At 41.9% G+C, this 14,173-nt stretch overlaps 1 protein-coding gene across 2 annotated transcripts in view; it reads left to right on the top strand.

Annotated features, from left to right (window-relative positions):
• Positions 1–11,756: 11,756 nt before the first annotated feature.
• LOC137256046 (uncharacterized) overlaps positions 11,757–14,173 on the top strand; it is an 80,164-nt gene continuing 77,747 nt past the window's right edge. For both annotated transcript variants that reach the window (XM_067793721.1, XM_067793720.1), the window contains exon 1: positions 11,757–11,928. In XM_067793721.1, the coding sequence (XP_067649822.1) occupies positions 11,841–11,928 (88 nt within the window). In that variant the 5' untranslated portion in view covers positions 11,757–11,840. The remainder of the gene's footprint in view (positions 11,929–14,173) is intronic.

Genomic DNA, 14,173 nt, shown 5'->3' with positions numbered 1-14,173 from the left:
TATATTTGTTAAAGTCGCTTGAACTTCCACTTCAGTGTCAACGTGCAGTCTGTTAGAGATGGTTCATCCCTGCATTGTTCCCAAAGCCTCAAGAAACACTTTCAATGCCACCTCGTCATGTAATCTGTTAAAAATTGTGATCTGCACATCGTTCCCAAGAGCCTTCAGAATCACTTCAATGTCACCTCGTCTTGCAATTTGTTAAAGATTGTGATCTCAGCGTTGCTCCAAAGGCTGCAGAAACTCTTTCAATGTCACTGTTCAATCAATGCGATCTGTTAAAGATTGTGATCCCTGCATTGTTCCCAAAGCCTCCAGAATCGCTTTCATTGTCACCTCTTCATGCAAGCTGTTAACGATTGTGATCGCTTCATTGTACCAAAGAATTAAGAAACACTTTCAATCCCACCTCCTCGTGTAATCTGTTAAAGATTGTGATCTGTACATTGTTCCCCAAGCCTTCAGCAACTCTTTCAATGTCATCTTTTCGTGCACTCTGTTTAAGATTGTGACCACTTCAGTGTATCCAAGACCACTTTCAATCAATTATGACTTGCAAAATTAACCCAATAGCCTCTTGACAACCTTTTAAAGCTACTTCGTTAAACGGTTTATGTTTTAAATCTGCATAATGTACCTCAACAACCTGAGACACCCTTTAATCTCAACCTGCATGGTTGTAACATATGTCATATTTGGGATTTCACTTTCTTAGTAAAATAAAATTCTAGTACCGTTTTGGTTGAGTCCCAGCGCCACCGCGACTTCCATGCATGGTTGTGTCAAAATCTGAAATGCTGTCACGATACTGTTGCGAATAATTGATCATTACATTGTCGCACAAATAATTTGAGAACTTTAAGAGAAAACTGTTAAAAAAGAAACGCGTGTTTGTACACCTTGACAACACATCACTGACAATAATCACGCAAACAGATATTTTATTTGCATGATCATCAACGACACATTAAACCTCTGCACAGCTACAAAGAAATATGACAATATTTGAAATGATTCCAACCGAAGTATCACTGACGGCTTGTATTCATTACCTTGGCCCCATCATATTACCGTCATTATTTCGAAAAAAAACACGAGAGGCTTATTCATGTTTCTATTGACGATACACATCCTGAAGCAAAGCATCAAAGTCCGATTAATCCGTATTAAGGCCACTCAGAAATCAGGAACTAGGTGAAAAAAAAGAAGCAATTAAATAGTACGTGGTATGGATCCCGGGGCATTTCCCGACAGTCAGGCTAATTGTTGTGTGTATTTGGCCTTCAGTTCTCAGCAAGCAGTAACACCTCGGCTACTCTTCCACGTTTGTACAATTTGAGAAATAGGAAAACAATCACACTTCCTCGAGGGTGTAGTGTGTTGCTGAACGGAAGATGATTGCTCCACCATTATACCCGTCCATATAATTCCCCATAAAATAAATGGGGAATCATTTAGTTAATAGGAGAATCTTCTTAAAACACGGGTATCTAGCAGTGTGAATGTGCGAGTGAATGTGAGGGTTTCACTGGCAGCAGCACCGCGCAATAGGCAGCTACGCTGAGGAATGCCAGTTTCAGCACACTGGACCTGAACGTTTCATACAGTGTACCCGTGTTGGGAATAGCAGGTTTCACACAGTGTACCCGTGTTTTGAATAGTAGGTTTCACACAGTGTACCCGTGTTGAGAATAACAGGTTTCACACAGTGTACCCGTGTTTTGAATAGTTGATTTCACACAGTGTACCCGTGTTGAGAATAGCAGGCTTCACATAGTATGCCCGTGTTGGGAATAGTAGGCTTCACACAGTGTACCCGCGCAGGAATACTTGTACTGAAATTTGAACAGCCGTTATTTTCAACAATTTCATCAGCCTCTTGCAAATAAACACTCAGCGTGTGCCGAGGGAGAACGTTTGACATATTATTCACCGCCTTTTTCGGAGTTAGATTCTTTGTCGGATAGAAACTCCAATCATCACCAGAAGAGAAACTGCTGAAGGATCAGGACTGAAATAGTCATGTTTTTAGTCTTTGGAAGCCTTGAGAACGTTGAGAGGAGCTCCACCATTTCCAGTTCAGTATAAAAGGAAGGCGACAGAAGGAAAAGAAAAATGTAATGTGAAAAGTGTAAATGTGAAAAGAAAATACACGTACGGTCTTTCAACAAGAGAAGCATTTACGACCATCGTCATTTACGTTTATTATGCATGTGTTGCTTTATACAGAATTGTACGTTTGTATAGGAAGAAATAATGAGTGAGTGAGTGAGTTTAGTTTTACGTCGCACTTAGCAATATTCCAGCTATATAGCGACGGTCTGTAAATAATCGAGTCTGGACCAGACAATCAAGTGATCAACAACACGAGCATCGATCTGCGCAATGGGGAACCGATGACATGTGTCAACCAAGTCAGCTAGTCTGACCACCCGATCCCGTTAGTCGCCTCTTACGACAAGCATAGTCACCTTTTATGGCAAGCATGGGTTGCTGAAGGCCTATTCTACCCCGGGACCTTCACGGGTCAGGAAGAAATAACCTGGTGGGCAAAAGAAAATGGCCACCCTTATAAATGATCGATACAATCAGTGCGAAACATACAGTGTTATTAAGTTATAATTCATTAATTTTAATGAAGCCAGCATTTGGGACAATACACCAATTGTCTATGAGAAACTCACCACAGATAAGAAAACACGTGTCATGTGATGGACAGAGGGGTAGGAATAGCACAGTTCACAGATACAACAAGAGTCACTCATCATTATGGAATGTCTCTGGTCTACACACCAAGCATACACATCCATGGTGACGAGTGTGAACACCTTTAGCAGCAATACAAGCCCAGGCTAACCGTCTCATGGTTGTCGTCAGCTGACGAATGACGTTGACGTCATTTGGAATCCTATTCCACTCCTTGTGCAAGTTCTTGTCCGTTCGCTGGGGATCGTGGTTGTGTTCTCACCTGGCGACTCGGTTGATCGCACAGGTCCTCTATGGGGTTTATATCCGGTGAGCGTGCTGGTCATAGAAGAATTAGGACATTTTAGGGATTCAGAAAGTTCAGGACAATTCGCGCTGTGTGGTGCCTGGCGTTGTCCTGATGCAGAAGTGTTCCCTGTTGTTGCTGGCGAAGACATGGTATTGCAATGGGTTGAAGAAGACCAATCAGATTTCCACGTATTACGTTGATTCCCTCAAATTCTTCCCCACACCATCACACCTCCCCCTCCAAAAGGATGCACTTCTTGGAAGCAGTTCGGTGCTTGTCTTTCTCCCCTGCGACTGTATATTCAGGCCACCATCATAGAACATGGCGAATCGACTTTCTCCTTTAAAAAAATACCCTCGCTGGCCGATTTCGTACCAACCAGCGACGAACATTCCTTGCCCACTGTAACCTACGACAACGATGTTCCATGGTCAATGCCATTCCACGCGGAGGACGTCGAGCTCTGATACCGGCTGCGCGTAGACGTCGTAGCACATATCCTAGAGTCTCTGCCGCCGTTTCCGTTGACGTATTGAACACGCTGCGCAGATGAATGGTACGCAGATGGCTGTCATCCTGTGGGATCATCGAACGTGGTGTGATGGATTTTCGGTGCTGCCATTTTGCCTATAACGCTGGAAATCCCTGTTCATGGTACCATGTGTACAGTTAGGGGTCATTGTGAGATGGCTGTTCTGAGTGCCCATTTGCCTTCTACCTGGCGCTCTATTTCTCTTCCGCTGTTAGCCATTGCATAATTTGGGTGGCTTTCTCTCAGCTGAGATGTATGGCCCCCTATTCGCTGCTCTTTATTAACCAGTTCTCGACAAGCATTTTGCAAAATCTCCGAGCTGTACGTGTTGCCTTTTTCGCAAATGCACGTGCTTCTACACAGCCAACATGTTGTGTTTGGGGGCATGATGAGTTAGTGTGTAGGCGAACCGTTTCGGCCTAAAAGAATTATACTAACTTGCATTGAATCCTTTAACTCAAAATAAACATTGTTCACTTTCGTTTGCCCATGAGTTTACATAACTCCAGCTAACATTACATACGTGAGCCTGTACTACTTTGCACATTGGCGTTGAACTGGACCAGTGCAAGCCCAGTACTCAGGCGGAATGATTACAAATTGGCGATTTACAGGTTGGTCATTTATCCTGACAGTCAAACAGTGACGACACCGGGTGTTCGATGAGGAGTGTTCCACCAAACACACGCATAGTAAAGTCACAAGTCAAAACAAAGACATTTTTAAAACAGACTGGTCAGGGACGCGGTAATTTCGGAAACGTTGACATCTTCTCGATGTGAAGAAAATGTCTCTATTGTTACCTTGTCATCTACCTCTTTGTTAGCATGAAGATTATGGCACTATCATCTAGTGGCATTATAAAAACTAGGGCTGTAACTATCGATGGATTTCAATTGTTGAGACTCCGCTATGAGGTTAGCAGTGGTTGAAACAAAAAACTATCGATGCATCTATAGTATGTGGGACATCAATTGTTTAGTAAATGACTCCCTTTCATAAATGCGCAGCGCAACATGCAGGATATTTGGGTGCTGTTTCACTGAGTTTATATTTTAATCGTTTACTTGATCTGAGTTTCAGGATTCTTGCTAGTTATCAAAAGAGATTGAAACTTCTTCAGCTTGTTTTTATTTCATATAAACTACACATTCATTTTAGAAATGACTTCTAATGAGACAATTCAAGGAAAAAACAATATTGCAACGGTACCTGGAGTTGGTCGCAACAGTTACTTCACCTAAATGGTCACCTCATATAGAACATGATAGAAAGTCTTAGCACTAGCATCAAGAATACGGAAGTTAAAATTCTTGTCTTCAGCATGGCTCTACACTTTGACTCAGGTGGCATCGATCAGTCGCAGAATAACAGGACACAAAATGACAATTCTGTATAAACTGTCTCATGTTTACTTTGTTCTTAAGCTCTTGTGAATAACCAAGACGGTTATTAAACAAATATATAAGTCTTACCTGGCTCCAGCTCTCATCGAGACTAATTAAATGAATCAATCACATTGACGTTTCTGAATCCGTCACCTGGAGTGACTAATATAGTGTGGAATTTCTTGTGACCTGCAATCATGAACACTGAACAAGCTGATGATACACTGATGATAGCTTTGAAGATAAATATAACGTAGCTTGATTAGAGACCGCTCTCTTTACTTTGGTGGTGTCTATTTATTGTGATCGAAATTATTGATCGAAAGTATTGATGTATATTATGACATATCTGATCAGGGCCTATTTTCGCTATGCACTAAGGTGCCTGCAGGTCACTACGGTAGCCACAGTGCAGTGTTAGAGAATGGGATTTAAGGATATTCTCAGTAAAGGAGACCCTCAACAATACCATGCCTCTTCCATTGTGTATGATTGGATGTATAGATGGAATGTTGGTGTCCATTAATGAAGATGTAGAAAGGCGTAATGAAAAGATGGACGTTTCTTGGTGGCCATGGCTATTTGCTTTTAATAAATGCATATGGGTTAATGATTGGGTTGGGTTTTACGGCGCCTTTTATGAATATTTCCTAAAAACTGTCGCCATGGTGAACTTGTATGGTGATGTATGATGGTCGCAATGGTGACCATGTACGGTGATGTATGACGGTAGCCTTGTGACCAGTTATAGCGATGTAGGACTCGCGGCTTGGTAACTATGTATGGATGGTGCAAGAAGTAGCAGATGCGAGTTTACCTGTACCAGAAAGTCCAGCGTGTCCCGAGATTAGATAACGGTTCTGTCGAGGTTGTCGCCCAGTATATTTATATATACCCAAGTGTACGGGCATCAAGGCTAGGAGCAATGCCACTTTATGTGTGTATGTCTTCGGACTCAGCCGTTGATGCAACACATTTGTCTTGAACTTCAAAGACAGAGGTCTTAGTTAATCCTGTGATAAACTACCACAAGTCTCGCCGGCACTTCACTGTTTAAACTTGCAGCCCTTATTAGATCACACGCGTTTGTTCTCTTGTATCGACGGGGAGGGGTTTTGAAAGACTTCGGAATAGATGTTTGGAAGTTCGTCAAGTAATGAGAAGATGTTTGGTGTCGATTATATGGAAAATCAAGTTAAAAACATCAGCATATACGTGATCCACGGCTCCTTTCACAAAGCAACATTTACAAACTCCCATTCTTGAACATTGCACTAAGGTTACCGTAATGACTTACGATCACCTTAGTGCGTTGCGAAAGGAGGCCCCAGACGTTTTCTCGAGAGATGGCTGGTTAAAGTCAAGGCCAGTACGGAGAAGTATGTCGTACCTTTTTACTGACACATTCTTTGATGTCCTTCAGTGTACAATAACAGTTGATGCCGAAGCCAAACATATATGTTAAGAGGTCTTCTTTTTTTCAAAAGGTCCCTGTCTAATGCACACATACTGAACTGATACTGATACTGCAGTTACTGTTCAACTTCTATAGCAGTAATCAGACAACGTCTCGATGTCTGTAACCTGATGAACACAACAGAGGACAATGGCCTGTGATTGCGTTTGAGGGTGTAAAGGGTACATGCATTTGTTTGTGTGTTTTTTGTTTGTTTGTTTGTTTTGTTTGTGTGTGTGTGTGTCTGTGACTATGTGATTGTATGTGTGTGTGCTTGCATGTGCGTGTGTGTGACTGCATATTTGCATGTGCGTGTGACTATGGTTGTGTGTGCCTATGTGTGACGGCATGTTTGTATGTGCGTGTGTGACTGTATATGTTTGCATGTGCGTGTGCATGACTGTATGTGTTTGTATGTGTGTGTGACTGCATGTTTTGGCATGTGTGTGTGACTGTATGTGTTTGTACGTGCGTGTGTATGATTGTATGTGTTTGTGTGCGTTGTTATGTGTGTCTGTATGTGTCTCTACGTGCGTATGTTTTTTTGTGTGTGTATGACTATTGGTTTGTATGTGCGTGTTTGGTATGACTGTATATGTGTTTGTATGTGCGTATGTATGATTGTATATGCGTTTGTATGTGTGACTGTATGTGCCTATGTATGAATAAATGTGTTTTTGCGCTTGTGACTGTATGTGTTTGTATGTGCGTGTGTGTGACTGCATCTGTTTTATGTGTGTGGGTGTGACTATATGCGTTTCTATGTGCGTGTGTCTGACTGTATGCATTTATATATGCGTCTACATTTTGATGTCTTTTGGTGTTTGTGTGCCTATTTTGCTTGTACATTTGTTTATTTATATATATATATATATATATATATATATATATATATATATATATATATATATATATATATATATATAATTATATAATTATATATATATATATATATGTGTGTGTGTGTGTGTGTGTGTGTGTGTGTGTGTGTTTTCACTTATGTGTGTTTCTATGCGTATGCGTTTTCACCAGCGATGCCCATGTGCGTGTACACATTAGCTTAGACGGTATGTGCGTGGGATTGCGTATCTCTCCATTGTACACCAAATGACATGATGAGTAAACTCTCTCATGATCTAAATTAGTGATTATCTTATCAAGCATGGTGTATGTGCTGATGGCTGGCTCATTCTGTCCCAGTGCCCTCTGTATTGTAATAAAGGACAATTTGTACAAACTGATCCTGTGATATCCCAAAAGCTATATTATATCATGGCCTTGACCATTCTCTATTTCCGATCTCATCCAATAATACTTGATGAATCATCCTGACACATTCTATAACTTGTGAACACTGACATTTCTGTAGCTGCGTACTGTCACTTTAATGAAGACATCAGAGATCGAATTATTCAATATTCATTATAACACACACCTAGCTTGAGAAACTGGTGACAATTCAAATGAAAACCTTATTACTGGTGTTGAGACACCAGTGACAGCAAACTGAGACACATTTGTTCTTATATCAAGGGAAGTCGTTGTAGCTCCGTATCTCGGTCACGAAGGCTAACATCATTATATACCGGTTGATAATCTACATTATACAATCAGGAGTGCGTGCCGGAGTGAACACGTTAGTGAGTGAGTGAGTAGGTGAGTTAGGGCGTGCGTGCGTGCGAGAGTGGGCGAGTGGAACCCCAACCCGCGTCACGGGTGAACGCTTTAACCACTGGGCTACCCAAGCGCGCCTCTTACCCATTCTGGGTTTACTATATGGACCAAGTGGACAAAACTCTCAGATGGCTATCTGTTATAATCTCAAAATGGTGGTTGCTTATCACTTACGTGACGTATGATAGATACCATTGGTGGGTGTCTGCGATGTCGACAAACTGTTCTTAAAGAAGTGAATCCTCGTCAATGGCGGTCACCGAAGTGTTCAAAGATCCAAATGCGTTGTCTTTGTAAGTCTATATCTACAGTGTCGTTAAAAAGGTCGCAATATGTCGTCTTTGTCAACGGCTGTCTGTGATGTGACCTGTCTTCGATAGAGTCCAACAGGTTGTAGTGCCTTGCGACGTCCTCAATTTCTGTCTTGCAGCAGTAGTTCTTAGTGCATTCAGTTCCTAACAATTACTGTCTATGATGTCGTCAAACATACCTTAACACGCGGTCTTGTCAATTCTTGTCAATGCTACGGATCATTGATATTTGCATGATCACCGGTGATGTAGCCTGTTATTCCTGGGAGGCTAACATCTGAGACAAGAATGGTTCGTGAGACCGATGAGATTGAGTGAGTGAGTTTATTTTTATGTCACGCCCAGCTGTATTCCAGCTATATGGCGGCTAGATGTAAATAATCGCGTCCGAACAAGACAGTCCAGTGATCAACAACATGAGCATCGATCTACGCAAAAGGGATACGATGACATGTGTCACCAAAGTCAGCGAGCCTGACCACCCGAGTCACCTCTTACGATAAGCATGATCAATTCTAACCCCGATCTTTATAGGCTAAAAATATTAGCTTGCTGTGCAACTCTCACGCTAAGAAATAAACGATATCATAAAAGAAATGGTATAGGATATACAGATACCTCTCCAAGAAGGTTCAACCAACGACTCATTTACTGTGGTCAGCCGTTAGAAATTCAACCCATGCTATCACAGTTCCAACAGACGACCGAAATGTGTCAGTAACTGTAATGACCATTGCTCCCTGACCACTGTTACCGTGTTTAATCTTTGGTTAAAGAGGGAATGAATTACAGAACAGCTGAATCTGTTTTAGAAGCGATACATCCTCTATGAATTGGACTGAATCACGAGATCGTACGCCGGACAAGGATCATCCAGAAGAGATTTGGCAGACAGATTTGAAGAAGCAGTCGATAACGCCATCATGGTCTGACCTTTGGTCAGTTGAAGAGTGTCTTGATACGTCGGACCCAATATACGTCTTTGATAATGTATCGACACATGTAATTGACCTCTAAATGTAATTAACTTCGTTTGATACAAGATATGACCTGATGAATATTGATTTCATACACATATTTTGAATGGAACATCCCCCATCCATGTTCACAGCACCAGAAGAGGTCTTAACTGTGTGTCCTTGAAGAGGTTGCTTGTTACCTCACTTGCGGCAGCTGGGGATGCGTGAGTGGACAAAGAGATATGCTCGGAGCGAGCCATGCCCACACAGACTACCATCCCAGTTAAAGAGAACGGCCTATGGCGGCACAAACGGTTGTTAATTCACTAATGATTGAATCAAACGGGTTTTACGCTGTTTTAACAGGATGCTAGTAATCACTGAAAGGAACACCAACGGACTTCACGTGTTTTAAGACTCGAACCCAAAACTGCTTCGTAAGTATGTGAAGAAATGTATCTAGATCGATGGAAATGAAGGGGACGAGTGAATGCCAATATAGGAACCGTGATAACTCGACTCTGGGAGTGAGTGAGTTTGGTGTTTCGCCGCTTTTAGCAATATTCCAGCGATACGGCGGGGGACACCAGAAAATGGGCCTCACACATTGTACCCATGTGGGGCATCGAATCCGGGTCTGCGGCGTGACGAGTTAACGCTTTAACCACTAGGCTACCCCACCGCCCCTAACTCGACTCTTCTCCAAGGGACAAAGAGCAGATAGAGGGTAACCGACTGAGGATTTGGCTAGCTGGTTTGTTGAATAACGTCGTACATGTGGCGGCGGTCTGTAAATAGACCGGTCTGGACCAGGCAGTCCAGTGATCAACAGCATGAGCATCGATCTGAGCAATTTGGAAACGATGACATGTGTCAACCAAGTCAGCGAGTCTGACCACCCGATCCCGTTAGTCGTTACTCTTACGACAAGCATGTGTTACTGAAGACAACCTCCAACCCGGATGTTCAAAGGTTGCAGATGAATAAAGACACATGACTGTGTCAGAGAGATACAGAGATACGAATACAGAGACACGCTTGTTTCGTAACTGATCAGTATGGAAACACACCTGTAGGGCAGTTGACGGATACAGCGACACACCCTTAGGTTAACTGACGTATATAGATTCACACCTGAGGGGGTAGAGTCATTCACACTGTACATGCTTTTGAAATCACCATGAAAACCCCCTGCCCCCCCCACCCCAAGCTATAAATTATGAAAGGTCCCTTATTACCTTTTCATGAAGCTACGAGGCTTCAAGCAACAGCAGTTTTATTGTTAACAAGTTGCTTCTCCAAGAATTTCCTCATCCGCAGATCGCCCTGTCTGCAAAATTGCTGTAGAGCCTATTGCTTCCGTACCTTTACAGTGAACCTGTGATCCACAATGTGAAAAAACATCGAGTCCAACCTTTAAGAAAGTCTTGGTGGAAAATCCTTCATATATGTTGCATGATTGTCCTTATATATATTAATCAAGAGTGAGTGAGTTACAATTCAACGTCACATCGGCAATATTTCGGCCATATCGTGACAAGTAATATCGTTTCCATAGTAATTTATGGTAAATTAAAAAAAACCTGTCATCGAAGGACAGTAAAAGAATATCAAAATATCAAGAAATAAAACAAGCATAAATCTCTAAAACAGGCCGTCAGATTAGGACAATACAATGTTAAAAGGAGCTATTAGTCCAAACCTTATTCACCACAAACAATACATTTTGATCCGTTCTCTTGAATCTTGAGAGTCGACTCAAGATTTCTTTTGGCACACTGGCAACACGGTTTTACTGTACTTCTAGGAAAAAAGGTTCGATCAGGAACATTCCGCCGGTGCCCATTACTATCGATGTTTAATCCAGCCTTCGAGCTGAGCAGTTAAACTAATCTGCAGTCACGACGCGGCAATTAGACAACCTGGCATCGTAGTCTCAGAAAACAGCCTCAGAAAACATGAGGATTAACCCTTCGTTATTTCGGAACCAAAGTATCAAAGGTGTTTAAAATATACAGCGAGAGTTAGTCATCTTGGCAATGCCGAACATACAGACAGCACAATTAACCTTCTTCATCCTCTCTGTCACATAAATCCTTTCTTTACAAAATTCACGAAACTACCAACATACTTTTCCATTGAAGATACATCATCTGCAGCTTCCAGTTGCAATGTGTTACAGCAAACCAGCCTCCCAACAATTTCAAATTGATTCTTGTAAAGCATAATCACCTCGTCAATGGTGTGTCACACGCGACCGGGACTCCCTCAACCCGTCCACCTATCACATCCCCCACCCCTCCCCTCCGTCCCGACACCCACCTCCTCTTCAAAAGGTAAGCGCACGTCCACAACCTGCTGGTGCGTTTGAAGCGAGATGGGGGCGTGGTACGTCGTGTCTCCTAGTGACATTAAGCCTACAATACGGCGGTGGTGGTGTACAGTATTTAACTAGATAGCGAAGGGCAGCCGCCCGCTTTCTCGCCACATCGCCTCTTGGCTCAGCGACACACAGGAAGGACACAATGGAATTTGCTCGGGACTCCCAACTTGTCTGTGTGTGTCTCATGCTTATGTTTGGAGGAGTACTCGCAAAGTCTCTGACGTCATTAGGTAAGTAGTGATAGTTATTTTATCAAATAAAAAATGTCGTTCATTGATGCTTGATTGGCACTTTAGATGCATTGGCATAAGTTTTACCTAATGGTGGGACCAGAACAGGTTCTGAAACATTGTGTGAAGCAATAAAAAGAAATCAAAACCCCGAAAATTGTCTAGGATTTACTCTTTGATGTTTGGGGTTGAAAGTTTAACGTTTCTTTACGCGGATAAATGCTATATATTTGTGTGATTTGGTTCCAGTTACGTTAGCGGTAGTTTGGTACAGGATGCTATTAAATATCTTTTCGCAAGTATGTGTAAATACAGGAATATTGTCTCAGGATCGATGTGACAATATTTAAGACACGCGGTACGCGTCCTACTTTAACACAACGTCTTTTTTTACAGAAATAATTTACGTACACTCTGTATGCTCTGAACCAGGAACACTTTGAGATTCTTGTAAGACGTTAGACATAAGTATAATTTACAAACATGGAAATGAAAATAGTCTGCGTAGTCAATCACAATTACAAAATCGTTATTAGGAATTTTAAAAATCTAATTTTGTGTAATTTCATTACCACTGAAGTAAAGTGCCATTAGAAATAAACTATTTAAGTTTGCGACATTGTTAACCCTTCTTAAATTTCAGAATGTTAAATTGAATGGTTTTATCAGAGTAATCTTTTCGGTAACGTAATGAGAAGTTATAAGGTGACAATTTATGCTTCGTTAAATAATTGCAAATGTAATTGTGCCAGTTCTTTGAAGTATGAATTCTGGGGTTATAACAAACCCCAAAAGGCTTAAACATGACCGATGGCGGTGACTTTGTCTTAATAGGTATACACCAAGGTGTGATCTAACGTCAACTTGTAGTGACAGGCCTATCATTCAAGATGTGTTTTTGAAGACTGAATTCTGTACTATATAGAGTCTTATCTGTAGCCATGGTAGTGATGTTCCGAATGCCCGCACGACTGACCGACTGGAACTCGGTTGCAATTCTCTGTGCAGAGTTGTGTCCCTTTGGCGTGCCAGAAGCCGAACCAGTGTTGTCTGTTGAACAAGTCTGCAAAGATATACCTTTGGCTTCCCTTTCACTTGAAACTGACTCGCCGTTATAATGATGATATTTGTAATGTGCTGAATTCCGCACCACAGAGGGGTGCAGTAACAGCGCTAACACACAGAGTATTCTTTCAGCGGATAACCCAAACTGCATGTAAGACACTAGAAGATAACTGGTCATATGACTTATCCCACCGGATACCCATTTTCTGCATGGTGAAAAGAGGCAGTTTTGAAAAAACTCACTTGTATTACATGTGATTCTTGGTGGGACAGGACTACGTGCTGAACGTTGCATATTTTCCGCTGAATGGTGACATGGGCTCTATGCATATCATCACCACACACCATCTTATGAATGGCATACTTTTCACAGAGGCGTGGAACCAAGCTTATTCTTAGTGGTGTAGGCGAGATGTGTAGCTCTTCTGTCAGGAGATCACACGGTTTAAGTTAGGATAATTTATGAGGCGGAATTGAGAAACAGACCAAAACTAAAGAGATTTTGACGAGACGGGTGTCGAGGCGACATGGCTTTGATGGGATTACTTTTAAGAGGAAATGTCCAAATTTTGATAAGTTAGTTGAAACGGGTTCGGGTGAGATTGATCCAGTTGATACTGGTTTAGATGAATCTGGTTCAGAAAAGGCAGGCTCTGGTGAAACAGATGGGTTTGGTCCAATTGGGACGGGTCTAGGCCGGTTGAGTCCAGTTGGATTAGGTTCAAAAGGAGCTGGTTCTGATGACAAATTTTAAACGTCTTGTAGACCTTCATTTTGTGGACTTCACTGTGTCTGAGTGGGTAAGACGTCTAGCTTTTTGTGCTGGAGATTAGGTGCCTTACATGGAAAATGTGGGATCGTATCCTGGATGGGACTCGCATCCAGAAGGGTAATAGAAACTGAAACACACTGAGAATGTGTAGCCACAAATAATACCTCAGTGGCATGTGGCCACTTTCTAAAAGACAGCGTATTTATGGGGATCAGAAGAAGTTCTAAGCAGGGTCGGGCTCTGATCAATTAGTACTGCCTAAGATTGGTGGTTTAAGATTACACGGGTTAAGATTGGACTGGTTCTTATGAGACAGATTTCCATGAATCAGTACTGGCTAAGATTGGTGGTTTAAGATTGCACGGGTTAAGATTGGACAGGTTCTTATGAGACAGATTTCCATGATCA

Source organism: Haliotis asinina, chromosome 11 (genome assembly GCF_037392515.1).
Source record: "Haliotis asinina isolate JCU_RB_2024 chromosome 11, JCU_Hal_asi_v2, whole genome shotgun sequence".
Lineage (NCBI taxonomy): Eukaryota > Metazoa > Mollusca > Gastropoda > Lepetellida > Haliotidae > Haliotis > Haliotis asinina.
Note: the sequence above shows the minus strand (reverse complement) of the source record. Positions and strands in the feature narration are given on the sequence as shown.